Below are 27487 nucleotides of genomic sequence, written 5' to 3'. Positions count from 1 at the left end.
AAACAGACAGGTTCTATGTATGTAACAAAGTGGCAGATAATGTATAATGTTGGGAAATATGAGGGTATGCCCTTTTTTGTGAGAATGAGAATAGAAAAGCAGAGTTTTTTAAGAGGCATAAAACTTGTAAATATTCATCTTCGAGGAGCTTGGATGTACTCATATAAAGAGGATAGAAAATTAGCATGCACAGACATAAAAATAATTAGGAAGGCAAAAGGTTAGGCTTTATTACAAGATGATTTGAACACAATAATAAAGACGTTTCGCCAAAATGTAGGAACATAACAAACAGGAGCAGTCATTTTAAGCACCTTGGGCCTATTTCACCATTCACACAGATCATGGTTGATTTCTATCCTGATTTAACATTATGTTTCATATGCCTTGACATACTTAGGTAAACAAACTCTATCAATCTCAGTCCTGAAAGCTGCAAGTTACCCAGGTATCCACAGCCTTTGAGGGACAATTCTCTAAATTTCCATGACAGTGGTGTGAACATTTGTTTCTGCTTTTCCATCCAGAATGGCCTAGTTTTTTTTAAAGCCAATATCTCTTTCATGTGATTCTCTGAGAAATAAGGTAGTTCGCCTGTATATAGTCTATCAAAGCCCGTCAAAATGTTATCACTTTGATCATATCAGCTCTCAACATTCTAAACTCAAGGGATTAACAACTATGTGCATGCAACCAGCTGTTAGCCATCAGTGTGTTAGGACTTCCCCAATAATCTGATATCTAAGTCTATGGTCAATGATATCAGCTGCATGTTGGTAACAGAGTTTGTAATGCCTTTGAATGTCAAGTAGGTATAGTTAGATTCCCACTTGTTGGAGATCCTCATTCCTGGTACTCTGTTTGCTGCAAATGTTACTTGCCAATATAGCAGCTACAGTGGGATTCTGTTCAGATTTTACTGCACTTGGACAGGGATTGCTTCAGCATTTTGAGAGTCACAAATGGGCTTACCATTGCATAGTCATCATCAGACATTTCCACCACTGGCTTTATGGTGGAACTAGGGTCATGGATGAGACGCTAGAGGACTGCTGGTCCTAGGGCCACTATCCTGAGAATTTACACAATAATTAGCCTCTTACATCGACAACCACCTTCCTTTGCACTATATGTGACTTTGACCAGTGGAAAGGTTGCCCCCATTTTCCATTGGCTTATCTTTTTCCAGGGTTGCTCTTTGTGACTTTCTTACCTGCTGATCATTATGTGCTTCTCCGCAGAACTGAATGCTGGGCTGCAAAATTCAAAATCTGTGTACAGTTGTGACAAACCCTGCCTTCTGGAAAGCTGTGTTGGATTCTCCCAGTCAGTGTACTCAAATATAGCTGACTCCACTGCAGCCTTTCCCAAAGAACCTGCAACATGTGAAGCACAATAGACCTGGATAACCTAATTTTTACTCAACAGTCGGACTTGCTGTGTATTTCCAACCTTGTCTGTTTTATTTTGAATTTCCAACCTGTGCAGTATTTTGTCTATGTATTTGGTATCTATATTGTACCCTTAATGTGGTCAATTGTCCAAAGGTGTTACACAGGATTATTGTCAAATACAATTTGACATTGTTATGAAAGTGATAAAATATGAACTATCATTTTTACTTCCACTGTTTGATTTTAATACCTGGGACCTTCATGGACTAAAATGGTTTTTCAAAAGGGAAAATAAAACAGACATAAAATGGCTGCAGCAATCAGCTGACCACAGGTTGAGCCAACCCATGAAACCATCAATAAGCAATAATCAGTCTGATCTGACAATAATATCATTACAAAAATGTATTGAAACTCAGATCTGTATTTCCTGCTATCCTTACAACTTCATGGATAATTTTCATACATTGGGAAATGAAGATGTTGCCTGTAAATTATCCAGTTTGGAAAAAAAAATGAAGCCAGAAATGTGAATACACAAATGAATTATATTTCAAGTAACTGCATTGGCACAGCATCAAGAGAAAAATGGAATTAAAACTGCAGAACTGGAAGACTCTATACTTCCTTGCTTTCTCTCAGCCTGTCAAAAAACAAAATTATAAGGCAGGTTGGACAAATATCTTTTCACCAAGAACGCAAAGATACCTGCAATATTCACCACTACTGGGGATATAGGACATCAATCAAACCAATCATGGTTTCAGTTTAAAACCTAATGCCTCTAGTGAGTTTATATTGCAGTTGTTGTTATGTTCCTTTTTGTACTAGATGTCATAGCCATTTTAAAACTTTCTACCAGTATGTGTGTGTGCTTAATGTTGCATCTTTATTATTTTCCATTAGTAAGTAATAAAATTCCTCTTTCATTCATAAAGTCATAGAATCACACAGCATGGAAACAGACCGTTTGATCCAACCAATCCACACCATACACAGTCGCAAACTAAACTAGTGCCACCTGCCTACTCCTGGCACATATCACTCCAATACTTTTGTATTCATGTACTTAGCCAAATGTCTTTTAAATATTGTAATTGTACCCACAACCACCATTTCTTGGCAATTTCATTCCACATGTGAACTATCCTCTGTGTAAAAAAAATTGCCCCTCTGTCTTTTTTAATCTCTCTCCTCTCACCTTAAAATGAAACTTTGTAATTTTCTTCTTATTTCACATTGATTAACTAAATTTTAATGGAAGTATGATATAGCTGTCTGCTAAAAATAAACAAAAGCTTTATTGCAAATAATAGGGAAGCTTATTCACCTCTCATCAATTGGTCATAACAACATTGAGCTCCATAATGAGTTATTATGTCAGAGGACCAATGCCTTATCAAAATTCCTGGGTCTAAGACCCTTACAGGGATTTTAGGACAGATAGATGGTGAAATGGGAAGACCTGGAGAGGGAACTCCAGATTTTCAGTCTTCACCAACTAAAAGCATGACCATCAATGTTGCTGAGTTTACATCAGGGATACCGAAGAGTCAAAAATTAATGACGTGCTGTTATATTTAAAGGGTTGTAAAGCTAGAGGACCTTTCTGAGATAGAAAGGGCTGATTGAGGTTATGGAGAGTTGTGAAAACAAGGATGTTACTTTTTAAAATTGGGGCATTGTTCAGTTGGGGGCAAAACTTAGATTGGCAAGGAAAAGAAAGGTGGGTGAACTTATTTTGGCAAGGGTTAGGATGTGGACAACAGAGTTCAGGATATACTCAAGTGTGCAAGTGTTAAGGGTCCTTTGACAATATTTTCCAAACTTGCAACATTTACCATCTGGAAAAACAGGGTTAGCAGATGCATAAAATGTATGTTAAAATGAAATTCAAAATCTTGCTTTTGTCTAATCCTTTTTACTGCTTCATGAGAACAGACTGGAACAAGTATAGTAAATGCAAGAGTAACCCAGTATGCTATGCTTATATTCAACTATATCATGCCTCTAATGAACAGACCAAATTAGGTCAACAATCTTGCAGCAGATATGATTTGAAAAGGGGGTCATCAGGTTAGAATGATTGAAACTTTGTAGGTCCTAGTGGAGCTATCACCCAAGCCAAGCAAAAATAACCTATTGCCTGTCAGACCAATTTATCTGCTCCTTCCATTCTTTACTAGGTTCATAAGGGGACCTGTTGAGATTGACCTCGTGCATTGATAGAGTTGGGGATGAGGTTAATAATGATGTGAAAAAACCTGGGAATATCCCCTGAGTTCATCCGAAACAGTCCACAATAATTTCTGAATTAAATCAACTTGATTTCTGAATTATTAAATACTCACCCACACCCTTTTCCACTGCTGTTCGGAATTTAGCCGGACTAATTCCAAAAGGAAAATTCACGCCTGGGAACCAGGTGGCCACAAACATATGACCGTCTCCATTGTTACAGCCCAACAAATAATCAATATCTCTACTGTTCTCAAACAGCATCTCTGGTTCAGCAGGGAGAAAGTCACCTGTAATCAGAATTATGGAAATAAATGCATTGAATAAAGCCAAAAAGAAAGAAAACAGAGATGTTGATGAATCAGTGGATTGACTCCTTGTTTAAGAATATGACAGTTAATTGTTGATGAGTGGGGAGTAACCTCCAATAACCCAATGGTTAAACACTCTACCTGGTCAATCAAGAATAAAAGGCTTGGATTTGCCACAGCATCTGTCATGATCTGAGAAAGCAGACAACACTTTGGAGTAGCAACTGACAGAAGTACTACTCATCAGCAGCCCTGCATGCCCTCAGATCTATTCCAGAGTGCCATCCCCTAGGCTTTGCACTTATATTCTTGACCAGGACTCTGAATGTACAGTCGTCTGACTAAGTGGGAAGAGTGCTGCACATTGAGCCATTGACTGACATCTAAGTTGTGACACAAGGCCACAAGTTACAAATAAATAGTGGTTTATTGTGGATGTTTAGTGGCATTCACTACCATACAAGCAAAAGTTTAACCACATTAAAATATTTTCCTCAATCCGCTCTCTTGTGTTCCTTCATTTCCCCCAACCATCACCAATTTTATGATAAAAGATAATGCATTAGAGGCTCGGAATCTGAAATAGAATCAGAAAGTTCTGAAGAAACTTTGCAGGTCTGTGGAGAGAGAAATAGAGTTGACATTTTGAGTCTGGAAGAGCCATATCAGGCTCAGAACGTTAACTCTTATCACCACAGATGCTCACTCATCAATCTCATCACTGAGATGAAAATCTGAAACTTTGGTTTTATAGCGAAGATCAACAGAATGTCGCATCTTTTTCCATTAAAAACTCATCGTAGAAATTGAATTCCTGCATGATGTGAAATGGATTGGCTAACCTATCAACAGTTTACAAGGTCAAAACTTTTCACCCATGGCTTGCACAGCTGGTGAACTGTCGGGATAAGGTAATTCGCAGGACAGAAGATTTGCTTTGATTTGAACTGATTTGATTATTGTCACATATCGATTGATAAGTATTGTTTTGCATGCTATCTGCAAATCATACCATATGTACGTACATCAGGGTAATAGAACAGAATGCAGAATATAATGATACAGCCACAGAGAAGATGCAAAGAAAGCTCAACTCTAATATATGAGAGGTCCATTTAAAGACTGTTAACCGCGGGGAAGAAGCTGTTCTTGAATCTGTTGGTATATGTTTTCAATCTTTTATATCTTCTGCCCATCAGAAGAAGGTGGAAGAGAGTATAACCAGGTTGGGAGGGGTATTTGATTATTTTGACTGCTTTCCTGAAGCTGTGGGAAGTGTCGATGAAGTCCATGAAAACAAGTTTAGTTTTCGTGATGGACTGGGCTACGATCACAACTCTGTAATTTCTTGCCGACTTGGGCAGATCATTTGCCATGCTATCCTGTGATGCACCTGGATGGGATGCTTTCTATTGTGCATCTATAAAAGTTAGTAAGAGTTGTTGTGTATGTGCTGAAGTGCCTTAGCCTTCTGAGGAAGTAGATGAGTTGGTGTGCTTTCTTAACTGTAGTGTCAATGTAGATGGATTGGGATAGACCGAGTGTGAGTATGAACTGGGGAGTAGGATTGGCACTGCCACTGTGTACGCAGGACAGCTGGAAAAGAATGTGAATATGGACTGGACAAAGCAGGAATAAACAACTGGGTTTTACAGGGCAACAGAGGCCCCTTGCAAGGACTGAAAAGTCAGGGGGTGACCCCACCTTAGCTGTTTCTAGTGGTCCTGACCACATTTTTAATCAGACAGCCAATGAGCTGCAAATGTTAAGGAAGGAGAACTCTTTCCCAAGAGCAACAGACAATTGGGAGGCTGACAGTTCTTTAATCTCAGCAGTGCCACTAGGAGAAATGGCCACTGCTGGTATTGCAGATGACCCAGTGCAACAACATAGACAAGCTCAGGAACCAACGTTGGGATCATTGCGGTCACTCAGGCAAGCCCCAGTGAGGGTGGAGAAGTTGATCGATAAGGACGTTGTTGAGGGGAGCAGTGGTTGCATTTATGTACAGGGTACCTTCAATGATCCACAGTGCTTCCAGTTAGGAGACACCTTGTAATGATCTATAAGGAAGTCACAAGATTTTACATGGAAGCGTCTCCATGTGACAAAGAAACCATCAGCTGTTCAGAAGAATCCCATTACTTCAGAGTCTCAATTGCCTCTAGGCAGTCGGGTCATCCACCACCTTTCCTATCACTGGTTAAATGCCAGAAGTAATAAGAAGTCGATTTCCAACCCTACCCACCCTGCCTCCCTGCCAGCTCTTTGATGTCTTATAAAATCCCGGTACGTGTGTCAGTGTGAACTGTATTCAAGTGTTGGATGACAAGGATGGCTAAACTAAAGTATAAAAATGGCCTACTATACTCATCCACTCATATTCACTTGTGTCAGGGGCTTTTGTTTTTACTCCGCCAATTAATCAGCTAGAAAATAGTTTCCCAAATTCTTTATTTGGTTTTCTTATAAGCATTCTGCAGCTCTCTTGGGAAACTACATTGCTCTGGGTGAGTGGTGAGTGCATGTATTGCAATGTATGGTCCATCATTGTTGGCTGGGATAGCCCATCCATCTCTCTTCTTTCCTGTCCAAAATTACTGTATGTTGTTGAATCAGATGAGCCTGGAAACCTCTGTGAATGAGGAAATCACAGCAAGAGGCTCAAGCAATGTTATTCCAGGACTCAATGCAATGATGTATCCCCTGAAGTAGAAATAAATTAAAATTCTTGGGACTGGGGACACCAAAAGCATTTGGGATCCTTCCATTATACCTGCACAGTAACCTCCCCAATTCACACTCCCACTCCCTCCAATGGTTAACACACAAATGAGTAATAAAAGAGTAATAAGAAATAGGTCATAGAATGTCAACGTGATAATGATGATATATCACAACAATGAAGGAATGGCTTTGGTTTGTATAGTGTCCTTCATGACCTTAAGATTTTCCAAATGTTTTACAGCTGATTAACTACTTTTAAACTGTGGACACTGATGTAACTCAGGGGAAACAACAGCTAATTTCTCCACAGCATAGTCCAATGAATGAACAAGACTAAATACTCATTACTTTTAATTGTGACCTTAGAGATTAATACCAAAAACCCAGGGAAAACCTTATTGTAAATCTTCAAATCATGTCATGGTATATTTCACTGTTAGCTATGAAGGCTGTTTAACGTTTTGCCCAATAGTTCTGCAGCGCTTCCTCAGCAAAGCTACATTGGCCCAGTTTTATTGCTCAAGTCTCTAGAGCTCAACTGAAACACAAAACTTATGACTTTGAGCATGTTACCAGTGAGCCACAGCTGCGAGCTTAATATTCTATACTTAAGTGATTCAGCTCCCTGATGTAGTGGCTTTATATTTGGCTGAAAACCCTGTGCACAAGTCTTATACTTCCCATGTGTTAATGCACTCCTGCTTAATCCTGACTACCTTAACTACTTTCGTGACTTGCTATTAAAATTATTACCATCAATTGTAGGAACAAATGGAATGAAAAACACAATCTTGTTTTCAGTAAGAAGCTCGGTCACTCGAACAGCCAGTGTGATGTCTTTAGCAGGCACCTGCCTGAGGCAAAACATCATGGCAGCGGTATCCTCCAGTGGGCACCCCACAGCCTGGGCAACCCGACGAGCACTCCGGAGCGGGTTTCGATTCACAGCCCACATTGCCCGGGCATCACCACTCTCTGAAATGGCACGTCTGCAGAGCAATCAAAAGGGTAGGGGAGAGGGTGTTGATGGTGGGGAGGGAGGGAGAAGCAGTGTGTGGGTGAGAAAAGAAATGGAAATAAGATGAGAGAAAATCCTAACCTGTACTTTGAAACAGTATTTGTAATATTGAATTAATTTTCATTACTGTTTTCAGATGCTGGGCATGTTCCCAGGGGAACCTCCAGCACATGCTTTTTCCCTTAGCTGGGTGTCAGACCAATCCAGATCTGAGAGGTCTGCAGTAGCAATCAGACCTTCTCAGGAGTTACTGGGTCCAGAAATTCCCAAGGTCCAAGGATTCAATTAGGGAGGGAAGATGCTACCTGCATTCACATACCTTCTGGAAGTTACTCCCAAATCCTAACAACTTCATCTCCACATTTTGTCCACAATAGACCCACCCAATGGTTTTCCACTATTCTGACTAATTGGAAAGTGAACAAACTCTTCCTTACCTGGTTGGACAATTCCTGACATTTCAACAAGAGTCAACGTTTCAGGCAGGACCCTTCATCAGGCCTGATGCTGCTTGACCTGCTGTGTTTTTTCCAGCTCCACATTTTATCGACAGTAGTCAGAACACAGCTGGGATATTATGGATAGTTTTGCGACCCTTATCTAAGAAAAGGTGGACTGGGCATCGGAGGCAGTCCAGAGAAGGTTCACTCAACTTATCCTGGGTACGGAGGAACTGACTGATGAGGGAGAGGTTGAGTAGGTTGGGCCTGTTCTTATTGGAGTTTCAACATTTAAAAGGCATTTGGACAAATACATGGATAGGAAAGGATTAGGAGGATATGAGCCAAGTGCAGGGAAGTGGGAATAGCATGAATGGACATATTGGTCAGCATGGACCATTTTGGGCCAAAGGCCTTGTCTCCGTGCTGTAGGACTCTATGACTACGACGGTTCACCAAACAACATTTCCTCCCCCAAAATCCAATATTTTTATAATTAATAAACAACAGTGTTCAAAGCCAATAACATAAAGCACACAATTGTTCCCTGTGCCTCATGATGTTACTCCCAGGTAGTTCACATGCGTTCCTGGAAAATTAACCCTTAATTTCTGATTATTTCAGGGCAATATTGATCAATATTCACTTTAAAGATAATGCAAACTTGAATGAATCAACCACAAACTTAAAAAAAATTACAGTGTGTGTTGCTGGTGACCGAAGCTTGGATAAAAAGTTTTAAAAAATGCTGTTGCATAGATACCTGAAGAGCCCTTTGCTGACTGGTGATAATGAATGCATGCTTGTACAGGCACCTCCAGCAGATTCACCAAACAGAGTGATGAGCTCTGGATTTCCTCCAAAACTTGCGATATTATTCTTCACCCAGGCTATGGCCATGTGTTGGTCCCACAGGCCATAATTACCTACATTTGATTAAAAGAAGCATTGGACTTTAATTTTCAAATTCCAATGTTCTTGCCTTCTGTCTCGTCTACAGGTGATACCTCATGTTGGGGTATATTTCCACAGGTGCTGAGGTTCCTCACTTCCACATAAAGGATGAGCTTTGATGATGAAGATCGCTAGTTCTAAATCTATGAGTGAATGTCAAAGGCAAGCTAGGATCTGGCTTTTAGCCCCTGGTTTACCCATATTCATTTTCTGTAAGGTTGCTCCACAGAATTATAAAGAATTTATAGCACGGAGAATAGACAACTTAGCTGATCTAGTCTGTGACAGCATGTATGCTCTACAAGTCTTCTCCCACCTACTCTATTTAACTTTATTCCAATGAAGTTTTAGTCCTTCCTCACTCATATATTTACCTATACTCCACTTCTATACACCTCTTTTATATATTTTAACTACTCAATATGATAAAAGGTTCCATGTTCTAACCATTCTACGGGTAAAGAGGTTTAACCTAAATTCCTCAGACATAATTTGGTAGTGACTATCTTCTTTGGATTTTCTCAAAATACCATAATAGTAAAATAAACAGCCTTATTTTGTGGTGAAATTTCATGATAGATCGTGATTATTTTCTATGGAAAGCTGGGTTCTAAAATGTATAAATCCATGGGTACCTTTAAAAATTTGATTTCCATTTCTATGTTGTTGCATTAGTAAGGGAGACATAGTCACAGTGCAATTTTTGAGGTCCATGAGTGGTACTGGATTGTCTGGAAATGTGTATACATGCTCTTAAATGAAGTTATAATAAAACTTTGAACTTTGAATATTTAATGCTTTAGAAAACAATGCAAGAAGAGGGTAATGCTGTTCGAAAATGCAAGGAAACAAAGAAAGAAATAAGCTTCCATGTAGAAAAAGAGAACCATCGCAAAGTTTGGGCTAAGTGCAGGCTTTGTCAGTGAGAACAAGTCTATTGCAGCAATGGTGCTGTTATCTTTGCAATCTCCAAAGCAATTTGGACTTCAAAGAAATCCTAAGTTCCTTCATGTCAGTAAATGAAACAGTTCAGAAATAGAAGGCTGTGGATATGGAGTTTAAGGGGTCCATATTAAGAAAGAAGAGGGCTGTGATCACACTTAAGTGTTTGAGGAAAAGGTGTTGACTAAGGAATAGCATGGAGTAAATGCAAATGCTGGCCAGAAAGATACCACGTACAGTTTGCCGATGCACCAAGGCACTTTAAAGTGGAAACAGGGTGACCCTTCACTAAGGTTCAGTTATCTGTGAGGTTGTTGTGAGGATTGAATCTTTATTTCTGATACTTGTAGTAAGAATTTTCGAATAGTTTTTGTGGTATTCAAAATGTTTCAAGATTTTTACTCATTGTAAGAGCCTTGATCTTTTGTTATCAGCTTCTTGAGAACATGTTGAATGACTGACCATTATGGTTAAAAAATTACAAAAATAAAACCTATGGTCTATCAAGTCAGGTATTACTCTGGGATCTGACTAATTCAGTATTATCTTAAGCTAGGATCATAACATATAGCATAATATTGAAAGAAGTAAATGATTACACAATGTCATAAAAAGCTAGATTTAGGCTGCACGGGCATACCTTGTTCAGTTCTTAATACCAAATCCCAGATCGAATAAACTTGCCTTTCAGGAGCTCAGCACAGAATCATCTAAACATTAGTGAGGTTGGAAGAGTTAATTTCTGAAAACTAGAATTGTTGTCATGATCACGTGAGAGTGCTTAGGACGTTTAAAAGAACTGATTAATGCCTGAAGCAGTCAAGATCAAAATGCCATAACACCAGAGTTAAGTCATTCAGAACAAATGTCAAGAAGCATTTCTTTATAAAAAGTGGAAACCTCAATCTCTCTCACCAAAAGGTTATAAATGCAAGTTGACAGCCACCTTTACGTTTCTCCACAGTTTATTTATGTGGCCTTCAATTGGAAGAGATATATGGCATTGTGCTAATTTGTAACCACCCACCCCTGTTCCAGTCTACCTGCTGCTGAAACTCTCATCCATGCCTCTTCAACTTGATTTCTCCAACTCTCTCCTTAATGTCCTCCCACCTAATACTCTCAGTAAATATCAAAAACCTCAATTGCAGATGTCCTGACCAGTACCAAATTCCTTTCACATATCGATTCCTACACACACCAACTAACAATGGCTCCCTGTCTGGTTATGCCTCAGTTTAGAATTCTTACCTGTGTTTTTAAATTCCTCTATATCTTCACCCTGATTTGACTCTGTTACCTTCTGGAATTTGACAACCTTTGAGATCTCTCCATTCTTCCAATTCTTATCTCTTTCTCATCCTTGATTTACATTTACCTCAGGGTGAGCATCCATGCCTTCAGCTCCCTCAGGCCTAGAACTCCATCCCTCTACAGCCTTTCTCCTGATCTTCACTTCAGTTGCTTATTAAAACCAATTGCCTTGAATAAGCTTTTGGGCACTCATCACCAAAACCCCTTATGTGGGTCATTGTCAAATTTCATTGATAACACTCCTACGAGATGTTTCACTATGTGAAATGCATTGCACAAATTTATGTTTTTGACTGTACACTTTGTCATAAAGCATTTATACCCAATTTATCAGTGTTCATTGTGGGATGATTTAGTGTAATGTGTCTTTGTGCTGTACTCTAGAAAATGAGATCACCTCTTCCATTGGTATCCCCAGTACTGAGGAAGCCGAGTGCAGCCAGGCGGTAGTTGACACTCACGACGATGACATCCCCGTGGTGGGCCAGCTCATTGCCATCGTATGAGGTGTCGTTCAGGAGACCGATGCCTTGTGCTGTTCCAATAGCAAAGGCTCCTCCATGAATCCAAATCATGACGGCCAATTTCTTCCTTAATGCCTCTGCAAATAGGCAGCAACATAGAGTCATAGAGATGTACAGCACAGAAATGGACGCTTCAGTCCAACATGTCAACTAGATTTCCTAAATTAATCTAACCTCATTTGCCAGCATCTGGCCCATATCACTCTAAACCCTTCCTATTTGTATATCCATCCAGATGCCCTTTAAATGTTGTAATTGTACCAGCTTCCTCCACTTACTCTGGCAGTCCATTCCATACATGTACTACCCTCTCCTTGAAAATGTCATCACTCAGGTCTTTTTAAAATTTTACCCCCTCACCTTAAGCCTATACAGCTGACAAAGTTAACCATTTATATTCTGCTTGTATAATTACATGTGTCTTAATCCTAGTGGTTTAGCAGTATTTAGGTGTCTGCTGTGCCTCAGTGCATAAACAATCTCACCACTAGATCAGAAGGTTGTGAATTTATGGCTGTAACCTAGGCTGAACCTTTCACTGCAATACTATTGCAGATGTTGTCATGAGGTATTAAACTCTGCCTGGGCTGTCCTTTCAGGTTGACTTAAAATATCCCATTGCACTGTTGAAAGAGGTTATCTGCTTGACTCACAATATCCTACAAGAGGAATAAGATGGATGGATTCAGGAGCTGCCACTCCACTCCCATCAGGCGTGAGTATCTCACAATTCCACAGGGAGGGTCATTGTTTCCCATTCAATCTATGGAAAGGCAAAGATGGTGGAGTGGTTGTTCCTTGCAGGACTTCACAGCCAACATTACAGAATCCAGATGAGAGAGGTCAGTCAACTCATCTCACTTGTCCTTCCATTGAAATCTACCCAGAATTGATGCTGGAATTTTTCTGATTGGTATACATTCAACACTGGCTAAAACTAAGCTGATACCTCTACCTGGGATTTGTGCCAAAACTATGATCACTAATGGGTGAGAGACCCAGAGAGAAGTAGAGATTATCTCTTTGCTACCTTCTCCCTACCTCCACCCTGAAGCTCCCTGTCTTCAGTCTTGATGAAGGGCCTTTGCCCGAAACGTCAATTTTCTTGCTCCTCGGATGCTGCCTGACCTGCTGTGCTTTTCCAGCACCACTCTAATCTAGATGCTGATTTCCAGCATCTGCAGTTCTCACTTTTGCCCAGAGGGAAATTCCTAGTGTTGGAACTCACTACATTATAGCATCTCTTGCTTAATTTCACCAGTTATTTACTTTAGATAGTTACTCCAAGTGCAAAGCAGTACTCCCTGTCATCATTCTGAATGTGCCCTATGCACCTTGGTCTCCTTGGTCTGCTGTCTTGTGTAAAACATGTGTTCAGTATTAATGTTTATTATTCACCTCAGATTTTTCAGCTTTGTTAGGTGACAAACCAGAAGGACCGTTTTTATTATTATCATTTTTTATTCTCATAATGTTGTCCGTAAATTTGCACTCTTTGATCCTTCTTGGTGACTTATTCTAAATCACTTTTGTTTTCTTTTAGTTAGAAAACGTCTCGCTGACTTCCCTTCCAGTTTCCGAAATTTTAACTCCCAAGGCTTGGGACCTTTCAGTTTGTGAACATTTTGCCTGAATCAATTTTGTCAAATTTCATCAATGAGATCACCTCAAAGCCTCAATCCCAAAGAAAACAAACCCAACTCCTTCAACTTCTCAGTGTAAAGTAATTCCTTTGTCCCAATGTTCAGCACGTTTTAATTAAATCATTGGCTCTATTGTAAGGATAGTTGCTATATTTTATATATGTTCCAGTTCAAATTAGTTCATAAATGATATTTGTCTCAATTTGTTTTTAAGTGACTTAAAAATAGGAACACTTTAAAAGAAAACCATCCTTACAATGGAAAAAGAGGTCAGCAAAATAATGCCTATCATTTTTATCATTCTCTGTGTGTTATTTCTGTGATTTAATGACGTGTTTTTATATTACCTCATCAAACTCAGATATCTGGCATATATATGAACCAGAGTTTCCGAACACGTTTGAATAAAAGACTATCCCTTTCATCTCAATGTTATACCCTTTGGGATACAAAGTTGAAAAGGTAAAAGCTTGTACAGACTGGAAAAATATAAGCAGAGCAATGAAAGAACTACACAAAGATCTCAGGTTACCACATAACAAATGTGTTTCCACTTGGCAGAAAAGGATTTGAGTTACTGAGCTATTCGGAAGGCTCATATTTCCACTGGTTTCAGCACATTTTACTCTGGCTCCATTTCCTTAAGGCTTTTGTATGGCGCATTTGAGAGAATGATCAGAAAGATACTTACTGGCTGGGGGACAGTGCCTTCTTAATTCTGAAATAAATACATTAAATCAAAACAGGCAGAAAGATAAAACAGGCAGACCATATCAGGAGGTGCCAGAAATTGCTTTTGGATTCATTAAGTTGACCTTCCTGCTTCCAAGTGAATTTTGAGTAGACTACAAGGAATTAACATCATAGAATCATAAATTACAGAAGAAATCCATTTGGCCTATTTTGTCTGCGCTATATCTTTGAAAGAATTTGCTAACCAATTAGTCTCACCTCCCTGCTTCTTCATTTTTTTCTCTTCAAATATTTATACAGTTTGCTTTTTAAAGTTATTTTTTTAATCTGCTTCAACTAGCATTTCAAGTAATGCATACAAGATCAAAACAAGTCACCATGTAAAAAATGTTTCACTTGTGCCCCTGGTTCTTTTGCCAATTATCTTAAGTCTGTGTCTTCTGGCTATTGGTGCATTGAAAACAGCTTTTCCTCATTTAATCAAAACCCCTCAGAATTTTGAACACCTCTGTTAAAAGTCCTTTTAACCTTCCCCATTCTAAAAAGATCAAACACAGCTTGGGAATCTTTCCATGTAATTGCAGTAGTTCACCCCAGTTCTGTCCTTGTTAATTTCTCTGCACCTCCATCAAGACCTGGTATGGTCCTAAACTCTGATTACTGTAATTAGACAGGAGTCTAGCTGTGATATAACTAATGGAACATCACAAGGGTAGAGATGTGTTGTAGCTGCTAATAAGTGCACATAACAAGCCAGCATGGTCATACACTCTGCATGGGCTGGAACACTGCTGGTAATCTCAACTATGAAGGAAATTCAAATGTAGCTGTCCCCAGTGATCAGGCATCAATGTTTAATCACAACTTTGATGAATGTTTTGTCTCCTGATTACAGAAGGCTATATCTTCCAGAGTGAAGGGAAACTTTTCTTTCTTCAATAGATTTTGAGGTCACTTTAAACGAGCCATGTATTGTCCATTCTCAGTAGCCCTCAGAGCTTGGTAGTGTTAACAGTTTAAAAGGCACTTGAGAGAGGAACCCCTTGGAGAGGAGCGAAGTCAACTCCACCCATTGGTGTTGGATTGGCATCACACTGTAGCTGTAGTAGGTAATGAGGATGGCTTATCGAAAGAACCAGTTCTGTTTTTGTGACAGTCCAACATCTACACCATCTCTTTTATTTGTAACAACTCTTGTTCCCAGATACTTGAACTGAATTTTCTTTACTCTACCATAACAGAATTTGAATATACACTTTTTGGATAAACAACCTGTACTTTTAAAGTATGAGTATAATGTAAACATTGGATACTATCCTGACGTAACCAGTTCCATTGCTCAAAGCACAACTTTCACTGGAAAAAAAATTACATTGCTACCAATTTGGAGAAGCTAGTGTTACCAACTAGCTTTGGAGTGGCACGGTGGTTCAGTGGTCAGTACTGTTGCCTCACAGTGCTAGGGACCTATGTTCAATTCCAGCCTCAGGTGACTGTTTGTGTTGAGTTTGTGCATTCTCTCCATGTCTGCGGGTTTCTTCTGGGTGCTCTGGTTTTCTCCCACAATCCAAAGATGTGCAGGTTAGGTGAATTGGCCAAGCTAAATTGCTCATAGTGTTCAGGGATGTGTAGGTTACATGCATTCGTCGGGGGTAAAGGTAGAGTAGGAGAGGAATGGGTTTGGGTGGGTTACTCTTTGGAGGGTCGGCATGGATTTTTTTGGCTGAAGGATCTGTTTCCGCACTGTAGGGATTCTATAAAAAAAATTCTTGTTGATCATAATCTTGACGTTTGATTATGCTTGATCTGATCACTTCACATCCACTAGTGAGCTCATTTGACATGCCGACATTGCAAAATATTATTGTAGTTACTATTACTGGTAGATACTGTTATGCCAGAGGTTCAGAGAATCAAATGCACTCTCTAATAAAAAAAATCAAATGCAATCTCTAATACAAAAAACAGACAACTTCTGAAAATGCTGCAGCAGTGCTAATTTCTGAGTGACGATCTCAAATTTGCATGTAGTCTGAGATGAGTGAAAATTTTGTTTTCTTTCACATCGGCTACCAGTGGGTGCTACTTAGTTGTAGGGCAAAAAGCTTAAACATCTCACATTTCTGAGTGGTCCAAATATCTAATTATGTCTGAATGAAAACTGATTGTTAGACACAGTGGAAACATGACCAATTATCAAAACGCAGCCATCACAAAAGCTGTCAAATTAATCCAATGACTTGGCACGATCCTGTTTATGACAGCATTTTGTTCATTGTTTTGTATAAGACCAACTGATAGGATTGCATTTTCCCTTTCTTAAAATTAATAGACATCAAAATATTCAAACTCTGGAGTAAGTATGTAAGAAATTAATAAATTCTCAAATAAACCATTAAACTTCGCCTTCCTTTCACTTATGGAATGTAACAGTATCATTGTAGCCTTTCTGTACACTACCTTGAACACCATTAGGTATCCATATGTTCAGGAAGAGGCAATCCTCATCACCATGGACATCCTTCACAAACACCCGGTCCTGCATGCAAATATTTCCATATGTTCTTGTATCCTTAATACCTTTCCACAGGTTTAATGGTCTTGGCTTTTGGAAACGAAGTTCCCCAATAGGTGGCTGAGCATAAGGAATTCCTTGGAAAATGTCTGTGATTCTATTGTTCTGCTGAACTCTGATGCCACGCAGAAGACCATTCTGGGTCTGAACAAGTGGATCTATGAGGGGCTGGCAAAGGGAAAATAGAGCGTGAGAAATACTGAAACAAGAGGTGCCTTTTGTATTTATTATTACAACATGGAGACAGAAAGCAGAATCAAATCAACCTTTCCACCTCTGTATTCGCAACACAGTAATATTGAACCATCAAAGACCCCCATATAGTCACTCCTATACTTCCTAACCAGACATTTGAATATCCAAACCCAGATTTTGCACATCATTAATTTTCATAGCCCAGTTTTGTATCTTAAACAAAACACTTAACAGTTTATTAATTACAAGGTAACTTTAGCAAGGACAACATTGAACAACACGGTAAGCTGATTGACATCTTTAAACCCAAGACATTTGTTTTCAGCCCCATTCACATAAAACAGAGACAGACAAACAAACACAGTTTAGGGATAAATGAAAGAAAATAACAAAATTAGCCAGATTACTTAAATGGATTTCACAATGTATTGTTTCATAGGCATAAATGTTGACTTGTTGGTTGCTTTTCTGAAACATTGATTAGGGTCACCTTCTCAATTCACCCAGGCAAAGGCAGCAATATTTCTAACTATGCTTTCTGCTCTTTGGGTTTCTGGATTCTGGTGTATCAGATCAGGCAGGGAGCTTTCAAATCTTAATGCTGTCTCAGCAGCAGCCCAGAACCGTCTCTCGGAAAACATAATCCAAAAAAGCAATTTTAATTCTGATTCCACACTGATCAATTCATCAACTCACCCCAAGACCTCAATCACCTTTCAACAACTGCCATCTGTTTGATCATTGTGTCTCTTCCAGACTTTGGGAATCAACTCGCAGGTATTGATCTCATTAATATACAACTCCTGGTGTCTGTTTAAATATGATGCCGTTTCCAGGGTTCGCTGTGTCTGGTAGAACCTTTCTGATCAAGGCATGGATTTCAATTAGCCTCCAGGCTTGGTCTCAAAAACAAACAAAGTTTATTTGGTCTGTTCCTTTCCTTTCAACTCAAGATTTCCCAATATCCACCGGTCGTTTCCAGCTCATAATTCAAAATTGATAAAAATAATGAAAATAAAACAATGGAAAATGAGCAAGTGTTCTAACCTCACCTGCATTCAGAACCCATATTTAATTACCCAGCATTGATTTTCTATTCCCTATTTATTCTAATTCACTGCTCTATGTGAATAATCCTGCTATAACATGGTCCCAAATTTGGTTCCCTAAGGAACATCTCTTATTTCTTTATCCTAGACAGAGCATTTCCACTTAACCCTTTAAATATGCCCTTGTCTTCTAAAACCAATTCTTAAAGCAACAAGATATCTCATCACAAAAACATAAAGTTCTGGAGAACTCAGCAAGTCTGGCAATATCTGTGCAGAGAAAAACTGAGTTAACATATTGAGTCCAGTGACTCTTGTCTGACAACACTGGACTCAAAATATTAACTCTGTTTCGTCTCCACAAATACTGCCAGACCTACTAAGCTTCTTCAGCAATTTCTGTTTGTTTCAAATCACTAGCATCCACAGTTCTTTGTTATACCTTGCCCATATCTTGAATGAGTATGCATCAATGGACAGTGGATGAAATGGGATTGTCTTACTGTCTTTTGCCGGATGATGTTTAAAGATGACATGGGCAATGGTGGAAAACAGAACAAGAAATGTGTCACTGTTATGGTGCGCATTAACATGAATGCCACTGAAAAACTTGCTGTTCCTTGTCATAGAACAATCCAAGAATGCTTCATGAATGCCAAGATACTACTCTCACAGTCTGAGGCTCACAAAAACACTTACGTGAACTCCAGCATTTTTGAGGAGTTGGTCAGGGAAGTGGACAAAATTTATCAATGGAAGAAAAGCAAACAGGGTGAGGATCACCAATCCAATAATGAGTCTCTTTTGGACTTGCCTGTGGGAGTCCAGAATGGAAATTACAACAGAGATAACCTATGCTATGATGGACTATATCATTCACTGTACAGTTGCCTGACAGTTGAGTCAATTATATATGCCGTCTGGTCTGCAGCCGAGGAATCCAATGATGCTGGTGGCCATGAAGAATCTGATGAATATCCAACTCTTTGTTCATCCGTTTCCCTGGCTAGAGCTGCTAAGGCTGCCGAGATACTCTAGGATTTCATTGTATAGCACAAAAACATGAAAAACTGCACTAACAGTATGATAGACTGTATCATATTTGAGTGAAGCTACAGAATTTTTCATGCAGAGCTAACTCCCAACAATTTTCAATGTGTTTTACAAGGTCATGCCATTGTAAGGTTTGAACAAATTGAAAAAAATAAAGATGTTTTTCACTATGTACTGCATCGGTATGTTTTCATTTGGGATTTTTTTTAAAACATAGAGTGTGTTTGTAGGCAAACTGGGTTATATAGGGGCCTTCTCCTTTATCTTCAACCTCTGCTTAACACATGTGTGTGGATGAATCCCCTGGGATCCGATGGATTAGGGTTTTTCTGTGGTTTTGCTTTCTGCGGTCTCTAGTGGTAATTATTGTTTTATAGGGGCATGATATGAAGTTCATTTTAGTACAAATACAAATGATAAAACTCAATACCACACCAGCTGACTGTAAATCCTCAACTTCCTCAAATTTGAAATGAGTCCAATAAATTGGACAAAGTCCTAAATGGTGGTTAAGAAACAGCTTTGGAGTGATGATTGAATCAGACATGAATGGTCGGGAATCCAGAAAGTAAAAGTGGCTCTGTATTGGGACTCTGTTTGAGTCCTTGTCTATAGGATTTGATTTGATTTGATTTATTATTGTCACATGCACCTAAGTACAGTGAAAGGTTTTGTTTTGCATGCGGTACAGACAGAACATAACATACAAATATCATAGGATGATTGCAAGTGAGAAATACAAAGTTCTGACTGCGAAGAAGGTGCACAAAAAGCAGCTTCAAGGTAACTGCATAAATAAACAGCACTTTATTGATGTAGTTGAGAGTTGAGGGAGAACGAAGTGGTAGTCGGGACTATTGGTGTGACCGGTGGGACTAAAGAAAATGAGAATTGACAGCAACTTGTTGGCCAATGAATTACAATTCCCTAGTCATCTCCATCTTATGCAGCTCAACTTAACCACTATGCAAATGCACACAAAGCATCCTCTTTGGGTGCTTTTCTCCTCAATATGGGCCAGTCTGCACTTTGTGTGCCAAGCATTTTTTAATAATCTGAGGATTTATCCAGCATTCTGCCTTTAACATCCCATGCCTGGGTTTTCTGAGTTGTCTGTAGCTCTCCGGGATCAATCAGCTGAGAATACAGCAGGTTGCGATTCTTTGCTAAATCTAAGAGATGATTAAGCCATTACACACGGAAACTGAATGGCTCCAGCAGCTGTATAATGAGAGTCTATCATCCCTAATTTTTTTTTTCTGAGAGGGTGTTCTTGCTGCTTCACATGGGATTTCCAACTTCTTGGAAGTCTGTTCACCCGTCTCACATTTCATTCACTCTCACCCACACTGCCTTCACTGCAACATCGCAGTCATGCAGTTCCATTGAGTACCTTTGAGGAAAAGTGGAAGGAGCCACATCAACAGCACCAGGAATAGTGCAACAGGAACTGCAGCAATGTTGCTCCACAGGGCAGAAGGGTACAGAGAGCCAGCTGGAAGGAGATGTTGTACCTTTTTGCTGACAGAGGATCTCTCTGTCAACCTGTCAGAACACCAATGTCGCAGGTAGCTATGGCCTCCTGGAACAAAACCTCTTTCCCAATGGACCAGGTGAGCACTAAGGTGTTCAAGTGCTCACTCACTGAGGTAGCCCAGCTATTCTTGGAGTCATCACAGAAGTTAATGATTTTAAAAAGTACACAAAATTACCCAATTATCCTTTTTTGACAGCAAGGTTGGCAGAAGTCATGGACCAGGTTTCTGTACAAGAATTACTATTTATTACAAGTCATTAGACTCTAGCTAGAGATAGACAGTTACAAACAGTTGTCACATAATTCAAATAAGGAAATTTCAATTCCCCTTACAAATACACACACACACACACACACACACACACACACACACACACACACACACACACACACACACACACACACACAATGGAGATGGACAGAGGGAATGCGGTCAATGGTTTGTTCACGAGGTCCATGAGCTAGCTCTTATACATATCAGAATACTGCTTCTTATCCGTCATTTTCCAGATGCTTCCATTAGACTGCAAGAGGACAAGGTGGCTGATTCACTTGTAAAAGGTCTCTGGCATACAAATTAAATGTCACAGTTTACAGCAACTGCTGAAGGTAAGATAAACTTTTTTTTCAGGCTTCAAGTAGCCTTCACTGTAGAAAACTGAGAGTGAGATCTCCTGGGCTGCTCTTGGTCTAAAGGCTTCTCTTTATCTTGGTCATAGTCCCAAATTGTTCAGTTACCTGAGAGCCAATCACATAATTGTTGGCAGGCCGAAGACCTTTATCATTGGCAACTGGTTACTGGTCTTCAGACCAATCAGCCTCATGTTACGAAACAAAGCTCCATTTGTAGACAGTTCCTCAGCTCATCCTCTGGAGGTCAAGTTTAGAAGCCTACAATCGCAGATAAGCAATTCAAACAGCTTAAGTGGCAAGGGCAGGAATCTCTGGTACTGATGGCCCACATCAGTGGGCTAATTGGCAGGTTGTTGAGCTAACAGGGTAGCTTGAAACAACATCATCAGAGCTTCCATTACAAGGTGACAAGGTGACTTGACAGCATTTTAACATAATGAGCCCTGATCTTTAACAAAAACAGAAAGTGCTGGAGAAACAGAGGGTCACTGGACTTGAAACGTTAACTTCATCAGCTGTCAGCCAGACCTGTAGAGTTTCTCCAGCACACTCTGTTTTTTTGCTTTGGATTTCCAGCATCCACGGCTCTTTGTTTTCATTCTGGAGTCAGGATGTATTCCTTTGTTCAGAGCTGGTGAGAAGCTGACAGTTCATCTCCAAATCTTTGTGTCAGCTTTATCTGGAATCTTTATGCAATGCAGGGGATTCAGAAGCTTCTGAAAACACAATCTTATGATGAACCTTGCCTTATTTTTTGAGTCCAGCAAGCCCATTTTAGAAGGGAGAAGAGTTTAAACACAGAAACACAGAAGAGTGTATAGTTTTATTTGAAATATTTCTTGCCCCCGGCAATGAAACACAGACACCACAGTGAAGTGATTTCTTGGATGTAATAATCATGAGATGGCAGGATACACAATGAATTGATAGAGCTGAATGATTTGTCTTGACTATTAAACTCCTGTGGCCAAATTGTAAACCTGTCAATAATACAAGTTAATGAGCTTTGTGTGAGTACCAACATTCCTTGAGAATACTAATGCCAAAGACTATTTCATTGGTGAAACTTTGACACCAATATGAGGATGATGGTGATGCTAAGCCAGAATCTTCTCCATTGGAACATTAATGGGCTATTTATGAACCAGGTTGTTGCATTGTTCCCAAATGTAAGGAGACAAAGAAACTGCAATTGCCAGAATCCAAGGTAGACAAGCAGGAGGCTGTAAGAACTGCCTGGCTTGCTGTGCTCTTCCAGCCTCCTGCTTGTCTACCCAAATGAAAGAAGGCACATTCAAAACAGAAGGGATTTGTAAAAGTCATTGTCCTGGATGTGACCTTTATACTTTAAGAAATTTTGTTTTTGTGTTGGACCAGTCCCTTGTAATTTAACTATTCGCAGAATTGATCATTTGCTTTTGATGTAAGAGATTCTCTTTCTACTATTAGTGTCCCTGCTACATTCAGGTTTATTCAGTTGATATTCCATCATAGAATTGCTGCAAGCCCAATGCAGCTGAAAAATCCATCTTCATTTCAGCTATCATACTGTCCTCACTTATTGCAATAAGTTCAACTGCACTGAAAAAAAAAATTAGAGGTTAACAGAACTGTACCTTTGTATTTGGACATTCTTTAATGTTCTTTAAGCTAGGGATGTATTGGTTCCAGAATGTGACAAGCTCTGGCTTCAGATGTTTCTTTATGTTTAATTTTGACAAATTGATGTCCAGTTGTAGATAGTGGGATGTTCTCTTGTTGTATTTTGGCCAAGTAACCGGGACATTCATGGGAAAATTGGGGTTTCTACAAATGAGAATAAACAGATCAATTTACTAACTGCTTGTCATATATGGATATTCTTTGGTTGTTATTTCCCATTAACATATTATATCTTTTATAGTAGTTATTTTCATGCATGCACCTTAAAAGTGCAGAATATTACTCAATGGTTTGAAGTAATATGTGTTTTTTGTTTGTTCTTAATGGCAAAGAGCATTTGTTATATTTACGCTTGCTCACAGGTTCTGCAGGGGATCTCAAACCTTTGTAAATAGAGTAAGAAACAGTCTGGTGGGTTGGTGGGTGGGGGTTCAGACTCCCACAGAAGGTACAGGGATCATCAACTTCATGTTGCCTCTTCATTTCAATAATTTCAGCATTTACCCAATGCTAACAGCTGAGTATATTGGCTAGATGCTTCAGTGGGGTGCTGAAATCGTGAGAAATAGGAACAGTTACAGATGCTTAAGGGCAACCTGTACCTCTTAAAAAGCAGGTGTATAATGGCTAGACCAAATGTTGGAAGTTGTTTTACAATTGATTCTAATTTGGAAAAGAGGCAGAATGACACAACATGGGTGAGAACAGGCTGCAAGGTTAATAGATGCAACACGGGTGATCTCCCAGGAGGTGGGAGAAAAGGAAAGATAAGCCTTTCAACTGGAGTAGGCCAGACGATCCTCCAGCCATGTGGCCAGAAGGCTGTGGGAATGAGTAGTAATGGAGGTCAATAAACAGCAAGTAAGCCCTGAGGAACTGCTTCAAATGACCTCATAAAAGAGAGCATGTTTAGTCAATCTATCTTCAAATGCCAGTTCCTTCCAACTGCACCATTAATTTCAGTCCCCGCTCAAATCCCATTCTCATCTCATACCAGACAGTTATATACTACAGTTCATCTTCACAGATGACCCTCATCTCAAATCCATGACTTGTAGCATGCTCACAATGCCAAACATTCAAACATGATGATCAAATTAGCTAACCAGATTTCATGTCTCTCCCTGAAAGACTTTTCTCTTTTCTCTTGCAGGGCAAGATAGTGCACAATGGAATGTAGTAGGAGGTAACGGGAGAAAGCAGGCACACCTTCATATCCTTATTATCCCCATGGAATAGTCCCTATATGATATCCACGGCCCCAAACTTAGCTAGCTAATGGACTGACACCATGTATGGAAAGAGCTGCCAAAGGAAGTGGTGGAGGCTGGTACAATTACAACATTTAAAGAGCAACTGGATGGGTATAGGAACAGGAAGGGTTTAGAAGGATATAGACTAAATGCTACAAAATGACACTAGATTAATTTGGGATATCTGGTCAGCATAGATGAGTTGGACTGACGTGTCTGTTTCCTTGCTGTACATCTCTATGACTATGACTCATTGCAACTGACAGTATCTTCATAGTTAACACTGCTTCATACATCCTACCACCCCTCATTACACACCTTTCTGAAATATAACTACAGGTGGTGTAGTATAGTACCTGCTACCATCTCCCACTCACCCCTTTCCACAACCACAAACTTGCCCTTGTGCCTTTCTCCCTTCAGATACCCAAAGAGTGTGATCTGCCCAGGTAATGGAAGAATGGAAAGAAGACGGTTCTAATGAAGGCACAACATCATTGGTTGAGTTCATACTTGCATGAACCAGCTTATATATTGATGCAAAATTTATAAGATAGCATCGAGGCCAGATCTTCACATGATGAGACAGTGGGTACAAGCAACCTGCGTTCAGATCAGGGACAAAGATTGGGTAGGGAATTCAAATGAGTTTGCTGATGAACCAATGTACAGAAGAAAGCTGATGAATATATATGCACAACAGAATGTTTGGTGCACTGCAAAGCCTGCCTGAAAACCTAATGTCACTGACAAGGAGTATGGAGAGTCCAGCAACTTTCAAATACTGCAATAAGTGTTGAGACATGTTTCACATTTATAAATGAATGAGAGAGGACTTGCATAACAACTGGAAATATGTGGAAAATCATTCCAAGGTGCTTCAAAGAAGGTGTACGAATAAAATCCCATATTTAAACAGAGAAAGAATTACTGATGGAGTTGACTAAAACTCTTGTCAAAGAAGGTCATTAAAGGAGAGCAATGTAGAGACGTTGTTGGGGTTGGGGGTAAGGGTGTTACAGATGGATTCCAGAATTTCAGTGCAGGACCACTGAAGGCTTGCTTGCCAATTAAGATCAGAGAGGGTTAGGAGACACACGGGGGGTGGTAACAAGTTTGTCAACACATAGAGCTCTCCAGTGTTTATTGGAATTAAAGAAGTTCTATTTCCCACAAACTGACCTGAACAAATTTATCAACATTTCATGCTGATAACATTCAATCTCAATAACTTGTAGATGTTACAAATAAAGGTCATGATATGCATTAGTAAGAGCCAGAATCATGAATCTATAACAGCCAATATTCCAATTTACAATCATTATAACTATTAAATCCAGAAACAATTTCAAAAGACTTGCTTCAAATGACTTTAAATTTTAAATTTCAATGAAATTAAATTCCTCAGATTCAAAAAATAAGGCTTAAAATCAAACTAGTTGTCAAAATGTTCTCAAATTGAAACTAATGGAGACATCAGACATAGAATGTGGAACAGTAACAGAAATTATTTTAAACAAGGAGTAATTTTTCTTTTGATTTTATCTCATACGAACATGGACTTTTAAAAGGATACTCAAAAAATGCATTCTCTACTTACCCAGTTTTAGCAAAATTTGTCCAGTAGGACATTATTTGTTGACTCAGATCATGTTCTTCTTTTCCTACCAGAGGTCCTCCCATTATTGGGAGTCCAAATACAAACACAAGTTCATCTCCATGCCCTGCTTCTATCCACTCAGGGGACACAGATGCATTTGGGTGTCTGGTAAAGTAATAAATGTAAACATCTTTCGTGGCTTTAGCCATGAATTCACTTGTCGTTACCAGTGGTGCTACAAAACCTGCATCACCAACTACCTCAAGTGCTTGCTTCTGAAGGTGAAATGAACTGCTGTCTTTCCAATTCTTGTATTCCCACAATATGGTGTCAGACACCGTTGCCACTTTATCAGCTGTTAGTTGGAGAAAAGATGATGTGAAGTTAACAAAATCAGCTTGTGTTTCGATCTTCTTTAGTTGTGGCCAAGCCAAGCTTCCCTCGTGACTGTTAACACCAGCCAAGTAGGTGAATCGGCTGACTAAGCTCATGTTTCCAGACAGTTCTTGTGGTGGTTTAGGGAGAAATGAACCACCCACTGTCGGACCGAATGAAAAATTAAAGTCGTGCAACTTCATCGCACCTTTCACGAGCTCCACTGTTTGTTTCTCCTGCAGACAGCTGATCAGCCTCAAACTATCATTCACTGGACAAAATAATATAGAGGCAAGTTTCTCAGCCCAGATGGAAGGGTCATCCAACCTTACAGCCCAGGGTGCAAGAGCAACCCCACTCTGTAAAATTGCTCGTTTGAAGAGCCCTGTGTTGAGAGGTGACAGACATTGTAATCCAACACTAGCTCCTCCTGCAGACTGTCCAAATATGACAATATCCTCTGGATTACCACCAAAATTTCTGATATTGGCCTTTATCCATGAAATAGCAAAGTGTTGGTCAAGTAGCCCACTATTGCCAACAGCTGCACTGTCTCCTGTGGAAAGAAACCCAAACACCCCTAACCGGTAATTGATTGTAACCACAATAACTTGTCCAAAGTCGGCTAGCACATGAGCCTTGTAATTTCCAGATCCAAGGACAAAGGCTCCTCCATGAAGCCACACCATCACTATTAGCAGTTTGCTTGAATTAATCTTTTTATAGGGCACATAGATATTTAACTTGAGGCAGTCTTCATTACCAGCTACTTGACCAAGTGTTAGAAGTTCCTGAGGGCACATGGGTCCAAATTCAGTTGCATTCAGCGTGTCATTCCAACCAGGATGTGGCTGGGGAGGTTGGAATCGAAGGAGATTCACTGGAGGTGCAGCATAAGGGATCCCAAGGTAGCATTCCACAGTTCTGTTGTCCCATTGTTCTAATGTCCCTTGAACCAAGCCCAGGTCCGTCCTTCTAATGAGGTCAGTAGATGCTACAGACACACAAAGACTGCAAAGAAGAATTAAAACTTCACAGTTCATGACGGTAAAACCAGCAGTTTTAGCCTGTCAGTTTACTTTGCCATCAATTAAGTAGTCCTATTGAATACTGCCTCCCCTTATCAGTAGAAGTATTAATCATTTGAATGTGCTCTAACTCAAATGACACTGCAGAATGCTGGTTAATATGATTACTTTACAGATTAGATATGCTTGTTTCTTGAATGAGTTTACAGTCAAATTGCACATAACAAAGTCTAAAACTTATATTTGCAAATATGTATATTTGGCTTCACTTAATACTTCAGAGACCAGTATAAAAGATACAGCAGAGAGTAGGTAATGACTGGTAAAGG

General features: G+C 39.6%; 1 protein-coding gene across 1 annotated transcript; it reads right to left on the bottom strand.

Annotated features, from left to right (window-relative positions):
• Positions 1-22709: 22709 nt before the first annotated feature.
• Positions 22710-27173, bottom strand: LOC132832158 (bile salt-activated lipase-like). The gene is made up of 2 exons (XM_060849907.1): positions 25756-27173; positions 22710-22821 (listed from the first exon to the last, which is right to left on the bottom strand). The coding sequence occupies exons 1-2, from the start codon at positions 27171-27173 to the stop codon at positions 22710-22712; spliced, it is 1530 nt and encodes a 509-aa protein (XP_060705890.1).
• Positions 27174-27487: the final 314 nt, after the last annotated feature.

This window comes from Hemiscyllium ocellatum, chromosome 34 (genome assembly GCF_020745735.1).
Source record: "Hemiscyllium ocellatum isolate sHemOce1 chromosome 34, sHemOce1.pat.X.cur, whole genome shotgun sequence".
NCBI lineage: Eukaryota > Metazoa > Chordata > Chondrichthyes > Orectolobiformes > Hemiscylliidae > Hemiscyllium > Hemiscyllium ocellatum.
This window is presented reverse-complemented; position numbering and strand designations above follow the sequence as displayed.